Source organism: Gavia stellata, unplaced genomic scaffold (assembly GCF_030936135.1).
Source record: "Gavia stellata isolate bGavSte3 unplaced genomic scaffold, bGavSte3.hap2 HAP2_SCAFFOLD_814, whole genome shotgun sequence".
NCBI lineage: Eukaryota > Metazoa > Chordata > Aves > Gaviiformes > Gaviidae > Gavia > Gavia stellata.
Window position 1 is genome coordinate 27,576 of NW_026776346.1, and position 24,088 is coordinate 51,663.

General features: G+C 66.3%; 2 protein-coding genes across 2 annotated transcripts in view; one reads left to right on the forward strand and one right to left on the reverse strand.

Moving 5' to 3' along the window:
• The window catches only part of CACNA1F (calcium voltage-gated channel subunit alpha1 F), a 25,696-nt gene extending 24,385 nt beyond the window's left edge, over positions 1 to 1,311 (forward strand). Inside the window, exons 44-48 of the mRNA XM_059834566.1 lie at positions 8 to 90; positions 217 to 377; positions 482 to 585; positions 681 to 950; positions 1,054 to 1,311. Coding sequence (XP_059690549.1) covers positions 8 to 90; positions 217 to 377; positions 482 to 585; positions 681 to 950; positions 1,054 to 1,311 — 876 coding nt within the window. The remainder of the gene's footprint in view (positions 1 to 7; positions 91 to 216; positions 378 to 481; positions 586 to 680; positions 951 to 1,053) is intronic.
• A 2,382-nt stretch (positions 1,312 to 3,693) lies between these two features.
• On the reverse strand, positions 3,694 to 22,872 carry LOC132320925 (lysine-specific demethylase 5C-like; the record flags this gene model as incomplete). The annotated part of the gene is given in 32 exon segments (XM_059834568.1): positions 3,694 to 3,702; positions 4,543 to 4,728; positions 6,880 to 7,079; positions 8,765 to 8,822; positions 9,356 to 9,880; positions 9,980 to 10,114; positions 10,197 to 10,376; positions 10,469 to 10,607; positions 11,523 to 11,881; positions 11,981 to 12,077; positions 13,969 to 14,116; positions 14,201 to 14,325; positions 15,848 to 16,029; positions 16,116 to 16,310; positions 16,559 to 16,678; positions 16,756 to 16,918; positions 17,901 to 18,082; positions 18,174 to 18,332; positions 18,420 to 18,539; positions 19,395 to 19,422; positions 19,424 to 19,551; positions 19,637 to 19,750; positions 19,752 to 19,817; positions 19,890 to 20,075; positions 20,138 to 20,271; positions 20,374 to 20,461; positions 20,464 to 20,550; positions 20,639 to 20,761; positions 20,856 to 20,933; positions 22,720 to 22,755; positions 22,758 to 22,793; positions 22,795 to 22,872. Coding segments are annotated over 32 exon segments (4,464 nt in total), but the record flags the coding sequence as incomplete, so codon positions are not given.
• Positions 22,873 to 24,088: the final 1,216 nt, after the last annotated feature.

The following is a 24,088-nucleotide window of genomic DNA, read 5'->3' on the forward strand; positions in this document are numbered from 1 at the left end:
CGGGGAGGAGCCGGGGGGGGAGCCGGGGGACGGCAGCCTCGAAGAGGACCCGGAGGGCTCGGCCCCCCGCCACCGCTGGGGCGGGGACAGGTACCGCCGCGCCCCCTGCAATACCTGGGGAGCCCCCCCCACTGGGGGGGTCCCTATAACTGGGGAAGGGGCGGTGGGATGGGGGGGCATCAGCCCCCCCCAACGCCTTCTCGCCCCCCTCCCCAGGCCGCTGGGGACCGTTGTCGCCCCCCCGCCCGCGCGCTGGGCCGCGGAGGGGCCGCGGGGGGGGTCGCTGCCGCTGCCCCCCCGGCACTTCGCCCTCCACAACGGCGCCCTCGAGGGGCAGCAGCTCAAGCGGCGCCGGCTCCTGCCCCCGACGCCCGCAGGTAGGGGCGGGGCTCAGCGGGAGGGGCGGGGTCTCCAGTGGGGCCCTCCCCTCCGCGGCCGGGCCGGGGGGCGCTGAGCGAGGCCCCCCCCCTCCCCTCCCCAGGCCGGAAGCCCTCCTTCACCATCCAGTGCCTGCGGCGCCAGGGCAGCTGCGAGGACGAGCCCATCCCGGGCACCTACAACCCCTCGGGCCCCGCGCGGCCCCAGGTACCACCAGGCGCGGCAGAGGGAGGGGGACAGGCGTGTCACGCCCCGCACCCGCCCGTGACATCCTCCTCCTCCTCCTCCTCCTGTCCCCGCAGGGCTACGGCAGCTCCGAGACGTGGCGCCTGGGGGGCTCCACGCACGCCTGGGCCACGGCCCCCACCCGCGGCCACGTCCTCTACGCGCCCCTCATCCTGGTGGAGGGGGGGCCGCCGCCGCGGGGGGCGGGCGGCGGCGGCGGGGGGAGCCTCCCCCCGCTCTCCCGCTGGTTCGTGGGGGAGCGCGGGGCCCCCGCGCCCCTCCGCCTGCGGCCCTGCGGCCCTCGGGACACGCTGGCCCGCGGCTCGGCCGACAGCCTGGTGGAAGCCGTGAGTGCGCGGGGCGGGGGGGGAGACGGGCCGGGACGCGGGCACGGGCGGGCCGCCCCCCGGCAGCCGCCCAGCCGGTGCCAGCTGCCTCCGGCCCCCGCAGGTGCTCATCTCGGAGGGGCTGGGGCTGTTCGCCCGCGATCCCAAATTCGTGGCCGTGGCCAAACGGGAGATCGCCGACGCCTGCGACATGACGATGGACGAGATGGAAAGCGCCGCTACCGACCTGCTCACCCGCCGCCGGCCCGCGCCCCCCCCCGCCGCCACCGCCGCTGCTGTCGTCTACAGCGACGAGGAACCGCTGCGGCCGCCGGCCGAGGAGGAGCTGGCCGACGAGATGGCCTGTGTCGGCGGGCTCTAGGACCCGGCCCCCCGCCGGGCCGCAAGGAAGCCCCGCCGCCGGAGGGGGGCGCTTACCCGCCGTCACTGGGGGCGGGAATTACCTCAGGGAAGGGGTGGGGGGTTGTTACATCAAAAAAGAAGTGTGTTTTCCTCAAAAAAAAAAAGGTGCGTTTTCCTCAAAAAAAAAAAGGTGCGTTTTCCTCAAAAAAAAAAGGTGCGTTTTCCTCAAAAAGAAGAATTGTGGTTTTCCTCCAGAAAAAAAGAATTGGGTTTTCGTCAAAAAGAGAGATGGTTTTTTCCTCAAAAAGTGGGTTTTCCCCTCAAAAAAAGAGAGTTTTCCCTAAAAAAGAGGAGGGGGTTTGCCTAAAAAAAAAAAAAGACGATTTTTCCTCAAAAAAAAAAAAAAGGGAAGGTTTTCCCTCAAAAAAAGAGAGGGTTTTCCCTCAAAAAAAAGAGGGTTTTCCCTCAAAAAAGAGAGGTGTTTTCCTCAAAAAAAGAGAGGGTTTTCCCTCAAAGAGAGGGGTTTCCCTCAAAAAAAGAGAGAGAGGGGTTTCCCTCAAAAAAAGAGAGAGAGGGGTTTCCCTCAAAAAAAGAGAGAGAGGGGTTTCCCTCAAAAAAAGAGAGAGAGGGGTTTCCCTCAAAAAAGAGGTGTTTTCCTCAAAAAAACTTTTTTTCCCTCATAAAAGGAGGGGGTTTTCCTCAAAAGGGATTTTTTCCTCAAAAAAAGGAGATGGGTTTTCCTCAAAAAAAGAGGGGGTTTCCCTCAAAAAAAAAAAAAAAAAAAGGGGGGGTTTCCCTCAAAAAAAAAGAGTGTTTTTCCCCAAAAAAGGAGGGAGTTCTCCTCAAAAAAAAGACTCTTTTCCTCAGGAAAGGGCTGTTTATCTTGGGGGGGGTGGGGGGGCCTCAAAAAAGGAGGGTTTTCCTCAGGAAATGAGATATTTACTTCAAAAAAGAAAAGCCTTTTCCCCCTCAAAAAAAAAAAAAGGGAAGGGTTTTACCTCAAAAATGGAGTCTTACTTCAGGAAAAGGGGTATTTGCTCGGGGGGGCTGTCCTCAAAAAGGAAGATTTCTCCTCACAAAAAGGGGTATTTACCTCACAGAGGGGGATTTTACATCAGGAAAAAGTGGGGGGGGTTTAACCTCAGAAAAGGTAAATTTTGCCTTACAGAGGAGCGGTTTTACTACAGGAAAGACAATTATTTACCTCAGGAAAGGGGTGTTTTAATCTCAAAAAAAGGAATATTTATGTCAGGGATTGGGATTTTACCTCAGAAAAGGTGATTTTTTCACCTCAGGAAAGGTAAATTTTACCTCAGAAGAGGGTTTATACCTCAGGAAAGAGAGTTTTTCACCTCAGGGAGGGGGATTTTACCTCAGAAAAGAGGATCTTTACCTCAGGAAAGGTAAATTTTACCTCAGAAGAGGGTTTATACCTCAGGAAAGAGGGTTTTTCACCTCAGGGAGGGGGATTTTACTTCAGAAAAGGGGATTTTCACCTGAGGAAAAGCAGATTTTACCTCACAGAAGAGGGTTTTTTACCTCAGGAAAGCGTTTTTCACCTCAGGGAGTGGGATTTTACCTCAGAAAATTGGATTTTTACCTCAAGAAAGGCAGATTTTACCTCACAGAAGAGATTTTTTTACCTCAGGGGAGGGTCGGGGCAGGCAATCGCTCCAGGCTTCGCTCAGCGGACGACACAATGGCCGCCGCCTCGCGCCGCCGCCACCTGCCCGCGGCCTCGTCCCTCCCCGCCCGCCCATTGGCGGAGACCGCAGCCAATGGGGAAGCGGCTTACCGCGCAGTGCCCGTCCTTCCCCGGCGCATGCGCAGTGTGAATGCGGCCCACGTGTCCGCGCAGGCAGTTTTTGGGGGGGGGGTGGGAATCCGCCCCCCTTCCATCACCCAAATCCCTTTTAGCCTCCAAAGTTTAATAATAATAAAAAAAAATCATAATACAATAAAATAAGGCCCCCCCCATCCCCGCCCCGCTACAAAGAGCCCGAGACTGTTAGTGTCGGCGGGGGGGGGGGGGCAGGGGGGCCCCAAATCCGCCCCCCCCCTCCCCCCCAATCCTATAAAAAACCCGGTGTGGGGGGGGGAGGGGCTGGCCCTGCTGTGCTGGTTGGGGGTGTCCCCCCGTCCCCCCCCCCCCGGTTTGGGGGGACCCCCCCGGACCCCCATCTGTGTGTGTGGCTCCCCCCGCCCCCGGGCCTTAACGATACAAAAGAAATCAACTCAAATAATTACATCGCGGGGGGGGGGGAAGGGGGGGAGCGCCCCCCCCCCCCCAAAGTCCGGAGGGGTTGGGGGGCCCGGGGGGGTGGGGGGGGGCACGGCACGGGCCCCCCCCAGTCCCTCCCCGCCGCCGGCGGGCGCGTCCATCCGAGCTGGGGGCTCCGCGTCACGAGTCCTGGGGGGGGGGGGGGGGAGAGGGGGTGTCACCCCAAAACCCCATGGGGAACACCCCCCGCCCGGGTTGTGGGGGGTCCTCTGCCCTGCACCCCATAACCCCACACCCATCACACACCCCCACGCACCCCGTAAGCCCCCCTTGACTTTGGGGCTGCACCCCACAATTCCACTGTGCCCCCGGCCCCATACTCCTCCTGGGACCCCCCCCCCCACACCCCACAGCCCCCCCACACTCCTCCTGGGACCCTCCCGAACCCCCAAACCCCCCCCCACACCCCATAACACCCCCTATGCTCCCCTGGGACTCCCCCCACCCCACAGCCCCCCCACACTCCTCCTGGGACCCTCCCGAACCCCCAAACCCCCCCCCACACCCCATAACACCCCCTATGCTCCCCTGGGACTCCCCCCACCCCACAGTCCCCCCACACTCCTCCTGGGACCCTCCCGAACCCCCAAAACCCCCCCCACACCCCATAACACCCCCTATGCTCCCCTGGGACTCCCCCCACCCCACAGTCCCCCTACACTCCTCCTGGGACCCCCCCACGCCCCATAGTCCCCCTACACTCCTCCTGGCCCCACCCCCCACCCCATAGTCCCCCTACACTCCTCCTGGGACCCCCCCCCACCCCATAGTCCCTCTACACTCCTCCTGGGACCCCCCCACACCCCATAGGCCCCCCCATCACTCCTCCTGGGAACCCCCCCACCCCATAGTCCCTCTACACTCCTCCTGGGACCCCCCCACACCCCACAGCCCCCCCCTACACTCCTCCTGCGACCCCCCAAGGAGATGGGCCCCTATAACCCCCCCCAGCACTGCCCCCCCACTCACCCCCGGGGTGTGGGGGCCGGGCGGGGGGCTGTCCCGGGGGGTCCCCCCCTCGGGACCCCGACTCCTCTTTGGCTCCAGCTCCTCCTTGGCCAGGGGGGGGAGGTCACCCCGTTCCGCCCGGCGTTTCCGACGTTTTTCGGGGTCCCGGCCACGGGCGCGAGCCCCCCGCCGCTCCGCCTGCTCCAGCTGGGGAGAGGGGGGGACACCCCATCAGCAACCAACGGCCCCCCCAGAATTGGGGCGGGGGGGTCCCCTGGAGTTCAAGGGAAGGAGGAGCTTGGAGCCCCCAGGGAGGTTTGAGGTGATTTTGGGGACCCCCGTCTTGAGGAGGCGGCGGAAGGGGGCAAGGCGAGGAGCGTGGGCCCCCCAAGTGGGATTTTGGGGACCCTAACCTGGAGGAGGAAGTGGGAGGGGGCAAGGGGAGCAGTGTGGGGCTGGTTTTGGGGTCCCCGAGGCAGTTTGGGGGGTCAACAGGAGACCTAGAGATGATTTGGGGGGGTTCTGGGATCCCAGGGGATGGTTTGGGGTGGCTCTAGGGTGGCGGAGGCAGTTCTGGGGTCCCCAGAGTGGTTTGGCACAGTTCTGGGGTCCTGGGGATGCTTTGGGGGGTTCCAGGGTCCCCAGGGTGTTTTGGGACACTTTTGGGCAGTTTTGGGGTCCTGGGGGTGATTTGAGGTGGTTCTGGGGTCCCCAGGGTGTTTTGGGATGCTTTTGGGCAGTTTTGGGGTCCTGGGGGTGATTTGAGGTGGTTCTGGGGTCCCCAGAGTGGTTTGGCACAGTTCTGGGGTCCTGGGGATGCTTTGGGGGGTTCCAGGGTCCCCAGGGTGTTTTGGGACACTTTTGGGCAGTTTTGGGGTCCTGGGGGTGATTTGAGGTGGTTCTGGGGTCCCCAGGGTGTTTTGGGACACTTTTGGGCAGTTTTGGGGTCCTGGGGGTGATTTGAGGTGGTTCTGGGGTCCCCAGGGTGTTTTGGGACACTTTTGGGCAGTTTTGGGGTCCTGGGGGTGATTTGAGGTGGTTCTGGGGTCCCCAGGGTGTTTTGGGACACTTTTGGGCAGTTTTGGGGTCCTGGGGGTGATTTGAGGTGGTTCTGGGGTCCCCAGGGTGCTTTGGGACACTTTTGGGCAGTTTTGGGGTCCTGGGGATGATTTGAGGTGGTTCTGGGGTCCCCAGAGTGGTTTGGGACAGTTTTAGGGTCCTAGGGAGGCCTTGGGGCAGTTTTGGGGACCCCAAAGAGCTCTGGGGCAGTTTTAGGGTGGTTCTGGGGTCCCAATGGTTTTCTGGGGAAGTTTTGGGGTTCTGGGGGGTGCTTTAGGGCAGTTTTGGGGTCCTGAGGAGACTTTGGAGGGGGTTCTAGGGTCCCTCAGGACCGTTTGGGGCAGCTCTGGAGTCCCTGGGACGCTTTGGGGCTCTGGAGCGGGTTTGGGGAGGTTCTGGGTCCCCAGAGAGGGTTTTTGGGGGGTTCTGGGGTCCCCAGGGTGCTCTGGGACAGTTTTGGGGTGGTTCTGGGGTCCCAAGGGTTTTCTGGGGAACTTTTGGGGTCCTGGAAGTGCTTTGGAGAAGTTCCAGGGTCCCTGGGACACTTTGGGGCTCTGGGGAGGGTTTGGGGAGGTTCTGGGTCCCCACCCAGGGTTTTTGGGGGGTTCTGGGGTCCCTCAGGATTGTTTGAGGCAGTTTTGGGGTCCTAGTGAGGATTTAGGGGGGTTCTAGGGTCCCTCAGGATGGTTTGGGGAGGTTCTGGGTCCCCAGAGATGGTTTTGGGGGGGTTCTGGTGTCCCCAGGGTGCTCTGGGACAGTTTTGGGGTGGTTCTGGAGTCCCAAGAGTTTTTTTGGGAAGTTTTAGGGTCCTGGAAGTGCTTTGGAGAAGTTCCAGGGTCCCTGAGATGCTTTGGGTCTCTGGGGAGGGTTTGGGGGGGTTCTGGGTCCCCAGAGAGGGTTTTTGGGGGGTTCTGGGGTCCCCAGGATGGTTTGGGACAGTTTTGGGGTCCTAGGGAGGACTTAGGGGGGTTCTAGGATCCCTCAGGATGGTTTGGGGCGGTTCTGGAGTCCCTGGGACGCTTCGGGGCTCTGGAGCGGGGTCGGGGGGGTTCTGGGTCCCCAGAGAGGGTTTTTGGGGGGTTCTGGGGTTCCCAGGATGGTTTGGGATGGTTTTGGGGTTCTAGGGAGGCTTTGGGGGGGTTCTAGGATCCCTCAGGATGGTCTGGGGTGGTTCTGGGCTGCTTTGGAGCTCTGGGGAGGGTCAGGGGGTGTTCTGAGTCTCCGGAGAGGGTTTTTGGGGGGTTCTGGGGTCCCGAGAGTGGGGGAGGTAATTTTTGGGGTTCGGGGTCCCCCCCGTACCTCGAGGAGGAGGCGGAAGAGGGGGAGCGGGGGCGGGCGGGCGGCCTGCAGCAGCCGCCAGATGCTCTGGGCCTCGTCCAGCGTCACCTCCAGCAGGTCGCCCTCCATCATCAGCTCCTCCAGCGGCCGCCGCGCCCCCTCCGCCAGCTCCAGCACCGGGCCCTGCAGCCGCGGCAGCGCCGCGCTCAGCGCCTCCAGCTCTGCGGGGACACCGCGTCACCGGGGGCACAGGGACACGGCGTCACCGGCGGGGTATGGGGGACGCTGCGGTGACACCGTGGTACCACAGCGCGGGGACACGGCCTCACCGGGGGGGGGGGTACGGGGACACCGTGGTGACACCGTGTACCACGACGCAGCCGCATTGTGTCACCGGGGAGCGCCACAGCACGGGGACATGCTGGACACTGCCCCCCCCCACACACACGGGGAACATATGGGATCCACAGGGCTCCCACGGGATCCCCTGAGCCCCACTGTGCCCCCAGGGGCCACTGACACAAGATCCACTGGGTCCCAGCACCGCAGGGGATCCACAGGGTCCAGGTGGGATCCCTGGAGTCCCGTGTTGTCCTGGGGCTGGCACGGGATCTATAGGGCTGGCACGGGATCTATAGGGCTTCACACGGGATCCCTAGAGTCCCACAGTGTCCCCCGTACTCATATGGGATCCACTCAATCCCAGCAGCGCAGGGGATCTACTGGGCTCACAGGCATCCCGTGTTGTCCCTGGCATCCCGTGTTGTCCCTGTCCTGATGAGGGATCTATAGGGCTGACATGGGATCCCTCGAGCCCCACGGTGCCCCCTATACTGACAAGGGAGCCACTGGATCCCACAGTGGCCCCTGTGCTGACCGGGGATCCATGGGGCTCACAGGGGATCCACTGGGTCCCCCCAGCATCACAGGGGATCCCCGGAGTCCCACCCCACCCCTGTGGCTCACACGGGATCCACAGGGCCCCGCAGCGCCACTGCGCTCGCACGGGATCTACTGGGTCCCACTGTGCCCCCGTGGGATCCCTGGGGCTGGCGTGGGATCCACTGGGTCCCAGGGACACGTGGGATCCACGGGGCTCACATGGGATCCCTGGAGCCCCACAGTACCCCCTATACTGACAAGGGAGCCACTGGATCCCACGGTGTCCCCTACGCTCCCATGGGATCCACCGGGTGCCCCAGCGCCACACGGGATCCACGAGGCTTGCACAGGATCCCTCAAATCCCACAGTGCCCCCCCCCCGATCCACTGGATCCCACGGTGGCCCCTGCACCCACATGGGATCCATGGGGCTCGCGTGGGATCCCTGCAGTTGCGCATTGTCCCTACGCTCACAGGGATCTTATGCGAGCCCTATAGATCCATAGAATCCTACAGCAGCCCCTGCGCCCCCATGCGATCCACAGGATCCCTAGAGTCCCGCAGCATCCCCGGGCTCACACGGGATCCACCGGGTCCCAGGGACACGTGGGATTGACACAGGCTCCCCAGAGTCCTGCAGTGTGGCCTGTGCTCAGACGGGATCCGTAGGAGCCACGCAGGATCCAGTTGATCCCATAGTGACCCCTGTGCTCGCCCGGGATCCCTGGTGTCCCACTCAGCCCCCTGCGCTCACGTGGGATCCCTGGAATCCCACAATGTCCCTGTCCTCCCACGGGATCCTATGTGACCCCTATAGATCCAGAATCCCACAGCACCCCCCGGTACACACAAGGGATCCACCGGATCTCTCCGCCCCGCCCTGCGCTCATATGGGATCCCCGGACTCCCACAGCCTTCCCTGGGCCCACAGGGGATCCATAGGACCCACAGGGGATCCAGTGGATCCCAGGGGATCCCCCAAACCCCCCCAGGGCCCCCCCAAAGCCCCCCAGACCCCACTCACCCGAGGGCAGGGGGCCGTTCTTCTCCGGGCTGGGGGCATCGCCGTTCTCCACCGACACCTGGAGATGGGGGGCACGGCCGTGGGGGGGGGGCTCGGCCTCCCCCTGCCCCACCACCCACCCCACAGCGCTGCCCCACACCTCCCCCAGCCCCAATACCTGCCCCCCAGCCCCAAATACCTTCCCTACAGCCCCAATACCAGCCCCACAGCCAGCCCCCATACCCACCCCACAGCCAGCCCCACAGCTCCTCCAGCCCCAATACCCACCCCACAACCCCAGAATCCACCCCACAGCCAGCCCCACACCTACTCCAGCCCTAACACCTCCCCTACAGCCAGCCCCACAGCTCCTCCAGCCCCAATACCCACCCCACAACCCCAATACCTTCCCCAGAGCCCCACAGCCAGCCCCCCAACCCCAATACCTTCCGCTCCAGCCCGCCCCACACACCTCTTCCAGCCCCAACACACACCCCACAACCCCAGAACCCACCCCACAGCCAGCCCCACACCTCCTCCAGTCCCAATACCCACCCCACAACCCCAATACCCTTCCTCCAGCCCCCCAACCAGCACCCCGCACCCCCCAACCTTGGTCTGCTCGTTGCGGCTGGCCTCCCGCAAGGCGCCGGCCCCGTCCCCGTGCAGGCGATGCCGCAGAGCCGCCAACCGCTCCAAAGGCCCGGCTACGTCGGGAGAAGCGAGGAGCTGACGGGCACGGTCCTGCCAAGTGATGGCTCGTTCGGTCAAACACTGCAAGGCTTCGCCCTCCGGCAACCGCACCGGAAGCTTCTGCAGAGCCACCAGCAACGCCAAAATGGTTTCCAACCGGGGACGCCGCGATCGTTGGCAAAGAGGGCAGAGAAATTTGGCGTCCCACTCCCACCAAGCCGGAGAGGGTTTTTGAGAGCCCAAGCGAGGCCAAGCTACGCAAGCACCGTGAAACCAGTCCCGGCAGAGCTGGCACTGCAGCATGCCGGGGCTCGCCGGTTGCCCGCAGACGCAAGAGGGTGGTCCGGGACCCGGGAGGGGCGGCGCGGCTTTTTGGGCGTTGGCGTGGCGTAACCGGAGCATCCCCTCCTTTTCTTTCTGCTCCCCTTCTTTAAACGCCACGATCTGAGGAGATAGAAAAAAGAGGGACGTGAGCGGCGGTGGGGGGAATGTGGGGTGCCCCACAGCCTGTTGTCCACCCCCCAAAAAAAAAGCCCTGCTCACCACGGCGCCGGGGTCGCGGAGATCCTGCGCCGACAGCCCCAAGCTCTCGGCGTCCAGTTTGTAAAGCCCCGGCTCCTGCCGCCACTTCAGCCGCTTGCTGCTGTCGGAGCCGGCGTCGGCACAGGGACACAGCACCTACGGGGATATAAATGGGGTCGACGCGGTTCCCCTGGAACCTCCCCGCCCGGGTCCTCGTCACCCCCCTTTTGTCACCCACCTCCAACAAGGTGTAGCAGGAATTTTTCTTCAGGAAGGTACGGGAAGCTTTATCCCGCCAGGAATGAGCTGTGCCGACCTGCACTTCCAGCTGCCGCAGCTCCTCCAGCCGCACCGGTAGGTCCCGACCCACCGCCACCAGTCCCTCCAGGTCATCCAGACAGGGGTAGTGGTCGCCGTTCTGTGGGTGGGGGGGACGTAAGGGTGGTGGGGGGGGTGGTTTAAGAGCCCCCCACCCCACCCCAGCGCAAAAGGGGGATCCCCGGAGCCCACCTGGATCTCCTCCACGTCGGCGATCCAGGCGCGGGCCTTGGCCAGGGCTTCTTTCAGCGCCTGGATGTTGGGCAGGAGAGCCGGGATGTTTTCCGCTTCCTTGATGATGGCAGCCAGCGTGGCCGGGGGGTGCTTCTGCCTGCGGGGAGGGGGTGAGAACCCAGGCGGACGGCCGCTCGACCCCCACCCCGGAAGATCCCAGAGACCCCCACAAACGCAGGTCTGGACCCCCCCAAGGACCCGGCCCCAGCCCAGATTCCCTTGGCAACAGCAACAGCCGAACCCCAACCCTTTATCCCGCTCCCCGAGGGTGTGGGGGGCAGCCCCCAGTCCCTTTACCCCCCCTAGAGACACGGGGGGCAGCCCTGACCCCTTTATCCCCCCCCTAGATACACAGGGGGCAGCCCCCAGTCCCTTTATCCCCCCTAAAGACACGGGGGGCAGCCCCCGGCCCCTTTATCCCCCCCTAGAGACATGGGGGGCAGCCCCCGGCCCCTTTATCCCCCCCTAGAGACATGGGGGGCAGCCCCTGGCCCCTTTATCCCCCCCTAGAGACACGGGGGGCAGCCCCTGGCCCCTTTATTCCCCCCTGAAGACACAGGGGGCAGCCCTGACCCCTTTATCCCCCCCTAGAGACACGGGGGGCAGCCCCTGGCCCCTTTATTCCCCCCTGAAGACACAGGGGGCAGCCCTGACCCCTTTATCCCCCCCTAGAGACACGGGGGGCAGCCCTGACCCCTTTACCCCCCCTAGAGACACGGGGGGCAGCCCTGACCCCTTTATTCCCCCCTAAAGACACGGGGGGCAGCCCTGACCCCTTTACCCCCCCTAGAGACACGGGGGGCAGCCCTGACCCCTTTATTCCCCCCTAGAGACAGGGGGGGGGCAGCCCCCAACCCCTTTATCCCACCCCCCAGGGGCCACACGTCTGAGCCTGGCCCCTTTAACCCACCCAGGGGGGCTGTGGGATTTGGCCCCCAGCCCCTCTGCGCCCCAGGGCGCGGCCCCCAGCCCCTTTCCCCACCTCCCCCCGCCGCGGGGGCCGCATCCTGACCTGGCTTCCAGGCACATCTGAGCCTTCTCCTCCCAGCGCTGAGCGATGGTGAGCAGCTCCTGCAGCTCGGCCATGGCCACGTCGACGGCCGGGCTGGGGGCGACGGTCCGTCCGGCCTGGATGAGACCCCTCATGACGGGGAGGGGGACGCGGGCGCGGGGGGATCGCAGGGTGGCCGTCACCTCCTCTAACCAAGCGGCCTGGGCCAGCTGCCGTTCCAACCGCCGGCTCTCCGGCACCTCCACACCCAGCCGGGCCCCTCGCTCCAGCAGCCCCCGCAGAGCCCCCGGCCCCGGAGGGGCCGACTCCAGCGCTGCCCGTGCCTCCGCTTGGAAAGCCTCCACACGCTCCAGCAAGGCCTAGAAGCGTGGGGACAGCGCGAGTGACGCTGCGTCGTTCCCCCCAGTGAGGACGTTTGGGGCGGGGGGACGCGGAGGGGGACCCTCGCCCCGGCTCACCTGGACCTCCCCGATCTGGTGCATGACGCAGGGCAGTTGGTTCATCTGCTCCAGGAAGGCGCGGAGCTCCTCCACCGTCAGCGAAGGCGCTGGGAGCCTGCAGTCGCGCGGGGGTACGTCACTCCCGGGGTGACGGTGGGGACGGGGTGGGGGACATGGGGGTGGCTGGGAGCCGGGAGGACAGGGGAGGGCTGGGATGGGGACGTGGGGCGGGCTGAGGGACGTGGGGGACAGGATGGGGGACACAGGGGTGGCTGGGGGACACTGGGGGACAGGATGGGGGACACAGGGGTGGCTGGGGGACACTGGGGGACAGGATGGGGGACACAGGGGTGGCTGGGGGACACTGGGGGACAGGATGGGGGACACAGGGGTGGCTGGGGGACACTGGGGGACGGGATGGGGACTCAGGGGTGGCTGGGGGACAGGATGGGGGACACAGGGGTGGCTGGGGGACACTGGGGGACGGGACGGGGACTCGGGGGTGGCTGGGGGACACGGGGGACGGGACGAGGACACGGGGGTGGCTGGGGGACACTGGGGGACAGGATGGGGGACACAGGGGTGGCTGGGGGACACTGGGGGACAGGATGGGGGACACAGGGGTGGCTGGGGGACACTGGGGGACGGGACGGGGACTCGGGGGTGGCTGGGGGACACGGGGGACGGGACGAGGACACGGGGGTGGCTGGGGGACACTGGGGGACAGGATGGGGGACACAGGGGTGGCTGGGGGACACTGGGGGACAGGATGGGGGACACAGGGGTGGCTGGGGGACACTGGGGGACGGGACGGGGACTCGGGGGTGGCTGGGGGACACTGGGGGACGGGATGGGGACTCAGGGGTGGCTGGGGGACAGGATGGGGGACACAGGGGTGGCTGGGGGACACTGGGGGACGGGACGGGGACTCGGGGGTGGCTGGGGGACACGGGGGACGGGACGAGGACACGGGGGTGGCTGGGGGACACTGGGGGACAGGATGGGGGACACAGGGGTGGCTGGGGGACACTGGGGGACAGGATGGGGGACACAGGGGTGGCTGGGGGACACTGGGGGACGGGATGGGGACACGGGGGTGGCTGGGGGACACTGGGGGACGGGACGGGGACACGGGGGTGGCTGGGGGACACTGGGGGACAGGATGGGGGACACGGGGGTGGCTGGGGGACACTGGGGGACGGGATGGGGACACGGGGGTGGCTGGGGGACACTGGGGGACGGGACGGGGACACGGGGGTGGCTGGGGGACACTGGGGGACAGGATGGGGGACACAGGGGTGGCTGGGGGACACTGGGGGACAGGATGGGGGACACAGGGGTGGCTGGGGGACACTGGGGGACGGGACGGGGACTCGGGGGTGGCTGGGGGACACTGGGGGACGGGATGGGGACTCAGGGGTGGCTGGGGGACAGGATGGGGGACACAGGGGTGGCTGGGGGACACTGGGGGACGGGACGGGGACTCGGGGGTGGCTGGGGGACACGGGGGACGGGACGAGGACACGGGGGTGGCTGGGGGACACTGGGGGACAGGATGGGGGACACAGGGGTGGCTGGGGGACACTGGGGGACAGGATGGGGGACACAGGGGTGGCTGGGGGACACTGGGGGACGGGATGGGGACACGGGGGTGGCTGGGGGACACTGGGGGACGGGACGGGGACACGGGGGTGGCTGGGGGACACTGGGGGACAGGATGGGGGACACGGGGGTGGCTGGGGGACACTGGGGGACGGGATGGGGACACGGGGGTGGCTGGGGGACACTGGGGGACGGGACGGGGACACGGGGGTGGCTGGGGGACACTGGGGGACGGGATGGGGACACGGGGAAGCCAAAAGAGTGACATGGGACTGGCAGCGGCCCAAGACAACAGAACAGGGACACAGGAAAAAGACGAAAGGAGCCAGGATGGGGACACGGAGCTGCCGGGGACAGGAAGGAAAGGCTGGGGACACCGTGGGGGACACCGTGGGGACACTCACCCCGTCTCCTGGGAGCTGATGAGCCCCAGGGCCTCAGAGACGCAGCGCTCGGCCTGACCCAGGCAGCCCTTGAGGCGATGCAGCAGCTCGTTCTCAGGGAACTTGCGCTCCCGTGCCTCCGACTCCAGCGCCCGCAGCTCCTCCAGCGCTGACCAGGCACAGCCAAGGCGGGGAGGTCAGCGCTGCACCCCAAACCCCCCCCCAAAACCCCCCCCGTGGCCCCCCGACTCACTCCGCTTGCGGCCGTCCTCCACCTCCAGCGCGATGCGGACCTTGTTGGCCCAGGTGTCGAAGGACTCGGCTCGCACCTTCAGCTTGTGCAGCATGGCCGGCAGCTCATCCAGCGTGTAGCGGTACCTGGGGGGGGGTTAGGAGGGGTTTGGGGGGTCCGCCACCCCCCCACAGGGGTTGGGGGGTCATTGGGAGCCCCTGGTTGTACCCACGGCCCACCCCAAGGGTATGGCGGGGGCAAACAGGACTCCCAAACCGTGCCCACGTCCCCCCCACAGGGCATGGTGGGGCTGCTGGGGCACCCGGGGGGGCCCCATGTCTGTCCCCCCCACTGGAAAAGGGGGGTGATGATACCCCCAAACTCTCCCCATGTGTCCCCCACAGGGGCACACCGAGGCCCCCAGCACCCCCAAACCCTCCCCATGCCCCCTCCCGGGGCACACCGAGGCCCCGGCACCCCCAAACCATACCCATATCCCCCCCCAGGGGCACACCGAGACCCCCAGCACCCCCAAACCATACCCATATCCCCCCCCAGGGGCACACCGAGACCCCCAGCACCCCCAAACCATACCCATATCCCCCCCCAGGGGCACACCAAGGACCCCAGCACCCCCAAACCATACCCATATCCCCCCCCAGGGGCACACCGAGGCCCCTGGCACCCCCAAACCATACCCATATCCCCCCCCAGGGGCACACCGAGGCCCCCGGCACCCCCAAACCATACCCATATCCCCCCCCAGGGGCACACGGAGGCCCCCGGCACCCCCAAACCATACCCATATCCCCCCCCAGGGGCACACCGAGGCCCCCGGCACCCCCAAACCATACCCATATCCCCTCCCAGGGGCACACCAAAACCCCCGGCACCCCCAAACCATACCCATATCCCCCCCCAGGGGCACACCGAGGCCCCCGGCACCCCCAAACCATACCCATATCCCCCCCCAGGGGCACACCGGGACCCCCGGCACACCCAAACCATACCCATATCCCCCCCCAGGGGCACACCGAGGCCCCCGGCACCCCCAAACCATACCCATATCCCCCCCCAGGGGCACACCGAGGCCCCCGGCACCCCCAAACCATACCCATATCCCCCCCCAGGGGCACACCGAGGCCCCCGGCACCCCCAAACCATACCCATATCCCCCCCCAGGGGCACACCGAGGCCCCCGGCACCCCCAAACCCTCCCCATGCCCCCCCCCAGGGGCACACCGAGGCCCCCGGCACCCCCAAACCATACCCATGCCCCCCCCCAGGGGCACACCGAGGCCCCCGGCACACCCAAACCATACCCATGCACCCCCCCAGGGGCACACCGAGGCCCCCGGCACACCCAAACCATACCCATATCCCCCCCCAGGGGCACACCGAGGCCCCCGGCACCCCCAAACCATACCCATATCCCCCCCCAGGGGCACACCGAGACCCCCAGCACCCCCAAACCATACCCATATCCCCCCCCAGGGGCACACCGAGGACCCCAGCACCCCCAAACCATACCCATATCCCCTCCAGGGGCACACCGAGGCCCCCAGCACCTCCAAACCCTCCCCACATCCCCTCTTACAGGCCCACCAAGTCCCACAGCACCCGAAGACCGTGTCCACATCCCCCCCAAATCGTGGGGGATCCCCCCACCTGAGGTACTGCTTGCTGCGGGGGCACTTGCAGAGGTCGTCCATGTGGTAGAGGCAGACGAGGCACTGGGGACAGTCGTAACAAGCCAGCGCCGAGAGAAAACACGTCGTCTTACATTTATCGCACTGTCGCTCGTCGTCGGGCAGCAGCTCGAAAGCCTCCCGCTCCGCCTCCGTGATACCCTGGGAGAGGGGGGGCATAAAACATCATCAACCCCACCACAGCACCCTCCTGAATTTTTTGGGGGGTTCTCCTGGTGTTCCCCCACCTTTTCCAGCAACGCTTTGCGGAGTTTACGCTCCTCCTGCACCAGGACGAACATCTCTTTGTGAACGGCGGCCGCCAAGTTGAGGTCCAGCTTTTCGGGGCAAGCCGCCATCTTACAGATGAGTTCCTCGTGGGAAAAGACGCAGTAACGTCGCAAACGTCGGTAGTGCTCGATGCACTGCCTGCCGGCGGGAAGCTGCGGGCAACACCGGGTGTTTTGGGGGGAGCCCTGAATTTGGGGGACCCCCCTGTACCCTAAAACACATCCCCCAACAGAGCCAGACATCCCGGCTCGAACCGTGGCGGCGGAACCCCAAATTCCCGGCTCGATGCTTGGAGCTCCCAAGTGTCCTCCTCCCCGAGGAGCACCCAGCCGAAATTTGGGGTTCTCACCCCAGATTTTGGGGTTCACCCCCAGGTTTTTAGGGGTGCAGGGGGGCTCACCCAGTCGGCGGTGCAGAAGTTGACGGCCTCGGCGAAGTTGTAACCCTGGTTGAAACCGCTGTGGTACGCCCGGGGGAAGGTGATGACGAACTCGCCGGCGCACTGGTTGGTCCGTACCACCTAAACGGAGGGCAAAATTCGGGGTGAGGAGGGGGAAAGGAGTTTTGGGGGGGCGCTGAGGGAACCCCGATACTCACAGGGACGCCGTGGGCCATGAGGGTGTTGGGGTTCATGAGGGTGACGAGTTGGTGGAGCAGGTCGGGCTGGCTCTCGAAGAGCTCTGGCGTCAGCTTCTTCATCACCTCTTCCAGGTGCTCCGCCGCGAAGGACGGGACCCCGTACCACGTCTTGGGCTCGCCCCTGGAGGGGGACGGGGTCAGGGGCACCCCAAAATCCCTCCTCCCACCCCATACCACGGCTTGGGCTCACCCCTGGAGGGGGACAGGCTCAGGGGCACCCCAAAATCCCTCCTCCCACCCCATACCACGGCTTGGGCTTGCCCCAAAACCTCCTCCTACCCCATACCATGTTTTGGGGTCACCCCTGGAGGGGGACAGGGTCAGGGGCGACCCCAAAAACCCTCCTCCCACCCCGTACCATGGCTTGGGGTCGCCCCAAAACCTCCTCCCACCCCATACCACATTTTGGGGTCACCCCTGGAGGGGGACAGGGTCAGGGGCACCCCAAAAACCCTCCTCCCACCCCGTACCACGGCTTGGGGTCGCCCCAAAACCTCCTCCCACCCCGTACCACATCTTGGGCTCGCCCCTGAGGGCGTATGAATCAGGGGCACCCCAAAAACCCTCCTCCTGCCCTCTACCAGGGCTTGAGCTCACCCCTGGAGGGGATGAGGTCAGGGTACCCCAAAAAACCTTCTCCCACCCCATTCCACATCTTGGGCTCACGCCTGGGGGATCACGGCACCCCAAAAACCTCCTCTCACCCCCTACCCCAATTTCAGCTTGCCACTGGATGGGAGGCGAGGACAGGGCACCCCAAAAAAACCTCCTCTCACCCTATACGCCACCTTAGGCTCGCCCCTAGGGGGTCGTGGCACCCCAAAAACCTCCTCTAGCCCCACAATTCATCGTGGGCTTGCCCCTAGGGAGTCGTGGCACCCCAAAAAACTTCCCTCACCCCACACCCCCACCTTCAGCTTGCCCCTGGGTGGGGGGCAAGGTCAGGGGCACCCCAAAAACCCTCCTCTCATCCCATACCCCATCTTTAGCTTGTCCCTGGGGAGGGGACGAGGTCAGGAGCCCCCCCAAAACCCTCCTCCCACCCCAGGACACCTCCCAGGATCGTCCCTCAGCACCCAAACCCGCCCCCCCGAGCCCCCCACCAGTGGAGGTAGTTGATGGAGTAGCTCCAGTGGTCCTCGATGTGCCAGCAGAAGGCGGAGAAGACCATCCCCACGTAGAGCCAGGGCACCTTCATCCCCGAAATATCGGCGTTGATGTGGCACAGCACCGACTGCTTCAACACCGGCATCACGTTCAGGTTCCAACCGCTGCCGGCGTACTCCTACGGGGGACGTAAGGACAGCGTCACACCCCTCCCGGCACCACGGGTGACGGTGACACCCCCGTGGGGTTGGGGACGGGGTCTCGCTCACCTCCTCCTCCGGCGAGAGCTTCCTTTTGCCGTCGCTGATGGGGAAACCGCTGCCGAATTCCTTGGAGTGGATGTCGGCGCCGTATTCCACCGTCACGTCCTCCTCGATGCTGTTCACCAGCCGCCAAAATTCCTTCTCCACCAGCTCCGTAGGGACCATCTGGGAGGTGAGGGGGGAAAAAAAGGGGGGACGTTAGGGATTGGGGGGGGCTCGCGGGGGTCCCTGCGGCGTCCCGGGGGTACTCACGTGGACGGGCATGTTGAAGTAGTCGGCTTTGAAGGAGTCGGCCATCTCCCCGAAGCTCTGCAGGGTGTATTCCCGCGTCGCCTGCTCGAAGCCGAAAGCCTCCGGCGGTCGCTTGCATTCCTGAGGGATGAGGGTGTGTGGGGGGGGGTCGGGGGGGGGGGGGGGGGTCCCCAGCCCCACAGATGGGGTAAGATGCTGAGTTGGGGGTCCCCAGCCCCACAGATGTGACACGGAACGAGAGGTGGGGGTATCCAGCCCCATGGACATGATGGGATATGAGACGGGGGGATTGGCGTGGGGTTCCTCAGCCCCACAGATGTCACATGGGGGTCCCTAACCCCACAGACAGGGGCCCCCAGCCCCACAGATGGGATAAAATACTGAGCTGGGAGTCCCCAGCCCCACAGATGTGAGACGGGGGTCCCTATCCCCACAGATGGGGGTCCCCAGCCCTGCAGATGGGATGGGGACACGAGGCAGGGGGGTTAGTGTGGGGGTCCCCAGCCCCACAGATGGGATGGGATGTTGAGTTGGGGGATCCCCAGCCCCACAACTGTGACATGGCGGGGGGTCCACAGCCCCACAGACACAACCACGGGGGTCCCTAACCCCACAGATGGCAGTCCCCAGCCCCACAGACGTGGCACAAGGGTCCCCAGCTCTGCAGATGGGATGAGATGTTTGAGTTGGGGGTCCCCCAGCCCCAGACATGACGTGGTGGGGTCGCCGGCCCCACAGATGTGACACCGGGGGGGGGTCGCCGGCCCCACAGACAGGACTGGATGCAATTTCGGGGGTCCCCCAACCCCTCAGATAAGACAGGCCATGAGTTGGGGGTCCCCAACCCCACAGCTAGACCGGACATGACGCCAGACGGGGGGTGTCCCCAGCCCCACAGCCGGGACGTGACACAAGACAGGAAGGAGGGGGGGTCCAGGGGCGTGAGGGGGGTCCCCGTGTCTCCCCTGTCCTCACCGCCATGACGCATTTGGGCAGCGCCAGATGCCTTGGGGATTTCGGGCAGGGGCGGGAGGAGGCAGAAGATGTGGTAGTTGTCGTCGCAGCCGTCGCAGAGCAGCAGCTTGTCGTCCTCGTCCCCCCGCGAGCAGATCCGGCAGATGTAGGAATCGACCTGGAGGAAAGCAGAAAGGGGTCGAGGTGGGGCTCTGCCCCACGGCGTCGCGTCCCCCTCGCCCCACGGCAGGGGGGTACTTTACGAATTGGCTGTTGCTGTGGCTGCGGCGCAGGCGCATGGTCATTTTGGTGCAGGGCTCGGGGCTGTGCCGCAGCTCCTCCTTCCCCTCCAGGTAAGCGCGGGGAGACGCCGGCTCCACCTTGGCCTCGGGTGCTGCCGGTTTCCTCCTTCACCACCACCGTGGGGGGACACTCAGGACCCCTCTTTATTCTGTGGGGTGAAGAATTAGGGGAGAAGAGGGAGTCACAGGCACCCCCCTGCACCCCCCGAGTCACCCCAGAGGGGGGTTCCCCCCCACCTTTCTTCCGCAGGGTCTTGTCTTTGGCCACCAGCCCCAACCCCAACATTTTGGGGCCGGCCCCGTAAATCTGCAACTTCTTCAGCTCCGGGTTTTTCTCGATGTCTTCCTCCGTCGGCTCCGGCTACGGGATGGAGGAGTTACAGGTGTGGGGGGGGGTCCCCTAAAAAAATCAGGGAGGGGGGGAGGCGTGTTGCGGGGTTAGTTTTTTGGGGGGCCGCTCACCTCCTGCTGCAGGCGTTTAGCCCGACGGCCGTAGCTGTTGAACTTGGAGGGCTGGACGGACTGGCGCAGCGGGATGCTGTGGGGTTTGTACTCCCGGTCCTTCTCCTCGCTCTCGAAGGGCCCGCGTGTTTGCACTGCTGAAGCGAAGAGACCCTCAGCGTGGTGCGGGGGAGCAGCCCGTAGCCCGCCGTCCCCCCCTTTTTTTTGTTTTTCTCCTAAATCACCCCGTTTTTAACTCACCACCAGGTTGGCCCCCGACTGGTACATCTCGTAGGGGTAGATGATGCGCTCGTAGTGGGCGCGCAGCAGCGAGCCGATGTTTTTTTCCCCGAGGGATAAGCGAGGCGTTGGGCCACCCGAGCCCACCGCCGGTCCTTGCAGATGGCCTCGTACCCCCCTTCCTCCATCACCACCTTAGAAAGAAGTGGGGGAACACGCACATGAAGCGCCCCCAAACCGGTTGCATCCCTCCCCCGTGCTCCCCCCCCAACCCGCCCAGACCTTGCTGAGGCTGTAGAGGTCGAGGATGCGTCGCTCGACGTTGGGGATCTTGAGCGAGGAACCCTGGATTTCCCAAAATTTGGCGATCTGGTCCAAGTAGTTCAGCTTCACCCGGGTCTGCGCCTGCCGGGGGGGGGGCGAAAAGGAGGGGTGAGCTCCATGGCGCACCCCAAAAATCAGATGGGGAGGGGGGAGAAGGGGGTTCCCCCCCACTCACCTCCAGCTCGTTGAGCCGCTGGATGCGGGGGGTAAACCTGAAGTTGTCCACCTCCACGGCGAAGGGGGGCTGCCAGTCCTGGGGAGACGAGGGGGGGGGTTAGCAAGCGACGGCCCCCCCCATTCCTACGTGGGCAGGGACAGGGGGAAAGGCGGCGGGGGGGGAAATACAGCTGCGTGCACCCCCAAATTGAAGGGGGGGGCACCCCAGCAGCATACTCCCCCCACGTTGTGGGGGACAGCCCCGCGGCATGCACCCCACGTTGTGGGGGGGGGGCCCACGCGGGGAGGCCGGTGACGCCAGCGCGGCCCGGGCCCGGCCCTCGCCGGAAGCCCTTCTCCACCCCGCCAAGCTGGGGGGACCGGATCGGCCTGTCCTCCCCGCTCCACCCCCCAAAAAGGGAGCCAGGGCCCCCCCCAAAGCGGGAAAGGGGGACAAAGGGACCCCCCCCTCAGCAGGGACACAACGCGGCCAGCCCCCCCTTCCCAAAACAGGAAACCAACCATGAAGGAGGGGCGGCAAGCGGGAGCGAGCTTGGCGGGCGATGGGGGGGGGCTCAGCCCCCCGCCTTGCCCCCCCCCCACCCTTCCAGGGGACCCCCCCTACTCCAAAGGGCGCTGCCCCGACTTGGGGACCCCCCCCCCAGCTCCGGCCGGGCTCCCCCCCCCGCGTCGGTCGCCAGACAAAGGCTCGGCGGGTGGCAGCCATATTGGCCGTGTCACTGTTGTTGTTGTGAGGGCCGGCGTGGGGGGGACACGCACACACTCAGACACCCCCACCCCCCCCCCAATTCCCCAGGGCTGCACCCCAAATTCCTTGGGGTCAGCTCCCCCCACCCAGCACAAGGTGACCGGGTGAGGGGCCTTGCTGGGGGGGGGGGCCCCTCGCACACACAACCCCCCCAGGGCCTGGACCGTGCAGCACCCCCAAAATCCAACCCAGCAAGGACCCCCCCCGAGCCCATGGGCACCTCCTCGGCCCGGGGGGGGGGTATTTACCCCACGGGGGGGGTATTTACCACCCACCCCCCCCCCACGCATTTACCCCCCAAACTGTGGGGGTAATCCCCCCCCAACCAAGTGGGTGCAAACCCCCATAGCTCAGGTATTTACCCCAAACCAGGGGGGTATTTACCCCCCCCGGGGCATTTACCCCCCCCCCTCAGGTGGCTATTCCCCCCCCGGGGCGTTTATCCCCCCAGGCGGGTATTTACACCCCCCCCCATGTAGCAGCGTTGGGGGGTATTTACCCACCCCGAGCGGTATTTTACACTCAGGACGCAGCAGGCGTTTAGCTGGGAGGGGGGCAATTACCCCCCCCGGGGGCAAATTAATCCCCCTAAATAGGAAGATATCCCCCCCCCCCCGGGGGAACTTACCCCCCGAAATGGGAAGATACCCCCCCGGGGGCAATTAAACCCCCCAAATAGGAAGATACCCCTCGGTGGGGGGCAGTTTAAGCCCCCCTAAATAGAAAGATACCCCCCGGGGGGGCACTTAACCCCCCCTAAATAGGAAGATACCCCCCAGGGGGGCACTTAAACCCCCCCTAAATAGGAAGATACCACCCGGGGGGGGCACTTAACCCCCCCTAAATAGGAAGATACCACCCGGGGGGGGCACTTAACCACCCCCTAAATAGGAAGATACCACCCGGGGGGGGGCACTTAAACCCCCCCTAAATAGGAAGATACCCCCCCAGGGGGCACTTAACACCCCCCCAAGGGGGCACTTAACCCCCCCCAGGGGGGACCTACCCCACAGCAAAACCCCAAGCCCACACCCCGAGGGTCGCTCACCCCCGTGGGGCAGGGACCCCCAGCTCCCCCCCCCCGGGGCCGGAGCCCCCCCGCCCCAATACTCACAGCGGGGGGTCGGATCTTGCAGATGCCGCTTTTCTCTCGGCGATGGGGCGGATCTTGGCGATGTAACCCAGGGGGGTCGCTGAATTCGGCCCAGCTGGGCTCGAAGACGGGGCATTCGGGGGGGGGTGTAAAAAGTCTTCGGGGGGTTCCAGTTCACCGGCCACCGATAACCAAGGCGTCCCCCCACTCGCCCCGCTGTTTCCCCACCGGTGGGGGGGGCCCCGGGGGGCTTCCCCCCCCGCTCCGGGGACCCCCCAAAGGGCCTCCGGGCCTTGTCCTCAGGGCCTGGGCGATCCCCCGCTGCGGGCCCCCCCGTTCCTCGGGGGTCTTGCGGGGGCTTCGCTCCTCCACCCGGCGGGCGCCCACCGGGTCCCTTACCCGGTCCCCCCCGCCTTTACCCCCGCGGCTCCCCACCGGCTTTGGGGGGGGCGGGGGGTCGCCGCGACCCCTCTCCTCCCCCGCGGCTTTAGGGGGGGGGCGGCAGCCGGCCGGGGGGGAGCCGCGTCTCCGCTGGGCTCCGTACCCCCCCATTCCCCACCGCGGGCCCCCGCTTGGCCTCCTCCTCCCCCTCCGGCGGTGGGGGGGTGCCCCAAGGCGGGGACCCCCCCGGGGCGGGGCCCCCACTCGGCCCAACCCGCCCCCCTCCGCGCTGCTGCTCCCCCCTCTTCCATCCTCCCCACCGAGGGAGGGGGGGGGGTGTTCCCTCGCTGCCCGCGGGGGACCCCCTCAGGGGGCCATGGAGGCCCCCGACGCCCCCTCACAGGCCCCCCGGGCCGCCCCCCTCACAGGCCCCCGGGCCCGCCCCCCCCCTCCCCAAAGCCCCGGGGAAAGGGGGGGGGGGGAACGAGAGCGCCCGGGTGCCTCCGCCGACCTGCTCCGCCGGTCCCCCCCGGCCCCGCCGCCGCCGCCTGGCTGCGGTGAGCGGCCCCCCACCGGCCCCGCGATCCGCCCGCCTCAAGCCCGAGGCCTGCCCGGTCCCCCCCGGCCGGGCCGCCGCCGCCATCTTGGGTTCCCTCCTCCTCTCACCCCCCCCCCCCCCCCCCCGCCCCGCGCGTACGCACACACTGCGCAGGCGCGGGCGCGCCACGCCGCCCCGGGCGGGTGCTGCGGCTCCCCTCACGGCGCCGTCTCCTTCTCCGCCGGGGAGGGGAGAGCGCTGAGCGCGGCGACGCCGCCGGCAGCTGCCTGCGAGGGGGCGGAGAGGGAGGCGGGGGGGGGGAAACACCCCCGAGACACCCCCCCACCACGGCGGCCCCGGCGGGCGGGAGGCGGCGTGGCGGGAAGAGCGAAGGAGGGGAAAATAGTCCGCAGGCTCCGCCCCCTCCGGGCGGCGGAGGGATCTTCGCCGCCGGCTCGCCTCCGCGGCTGA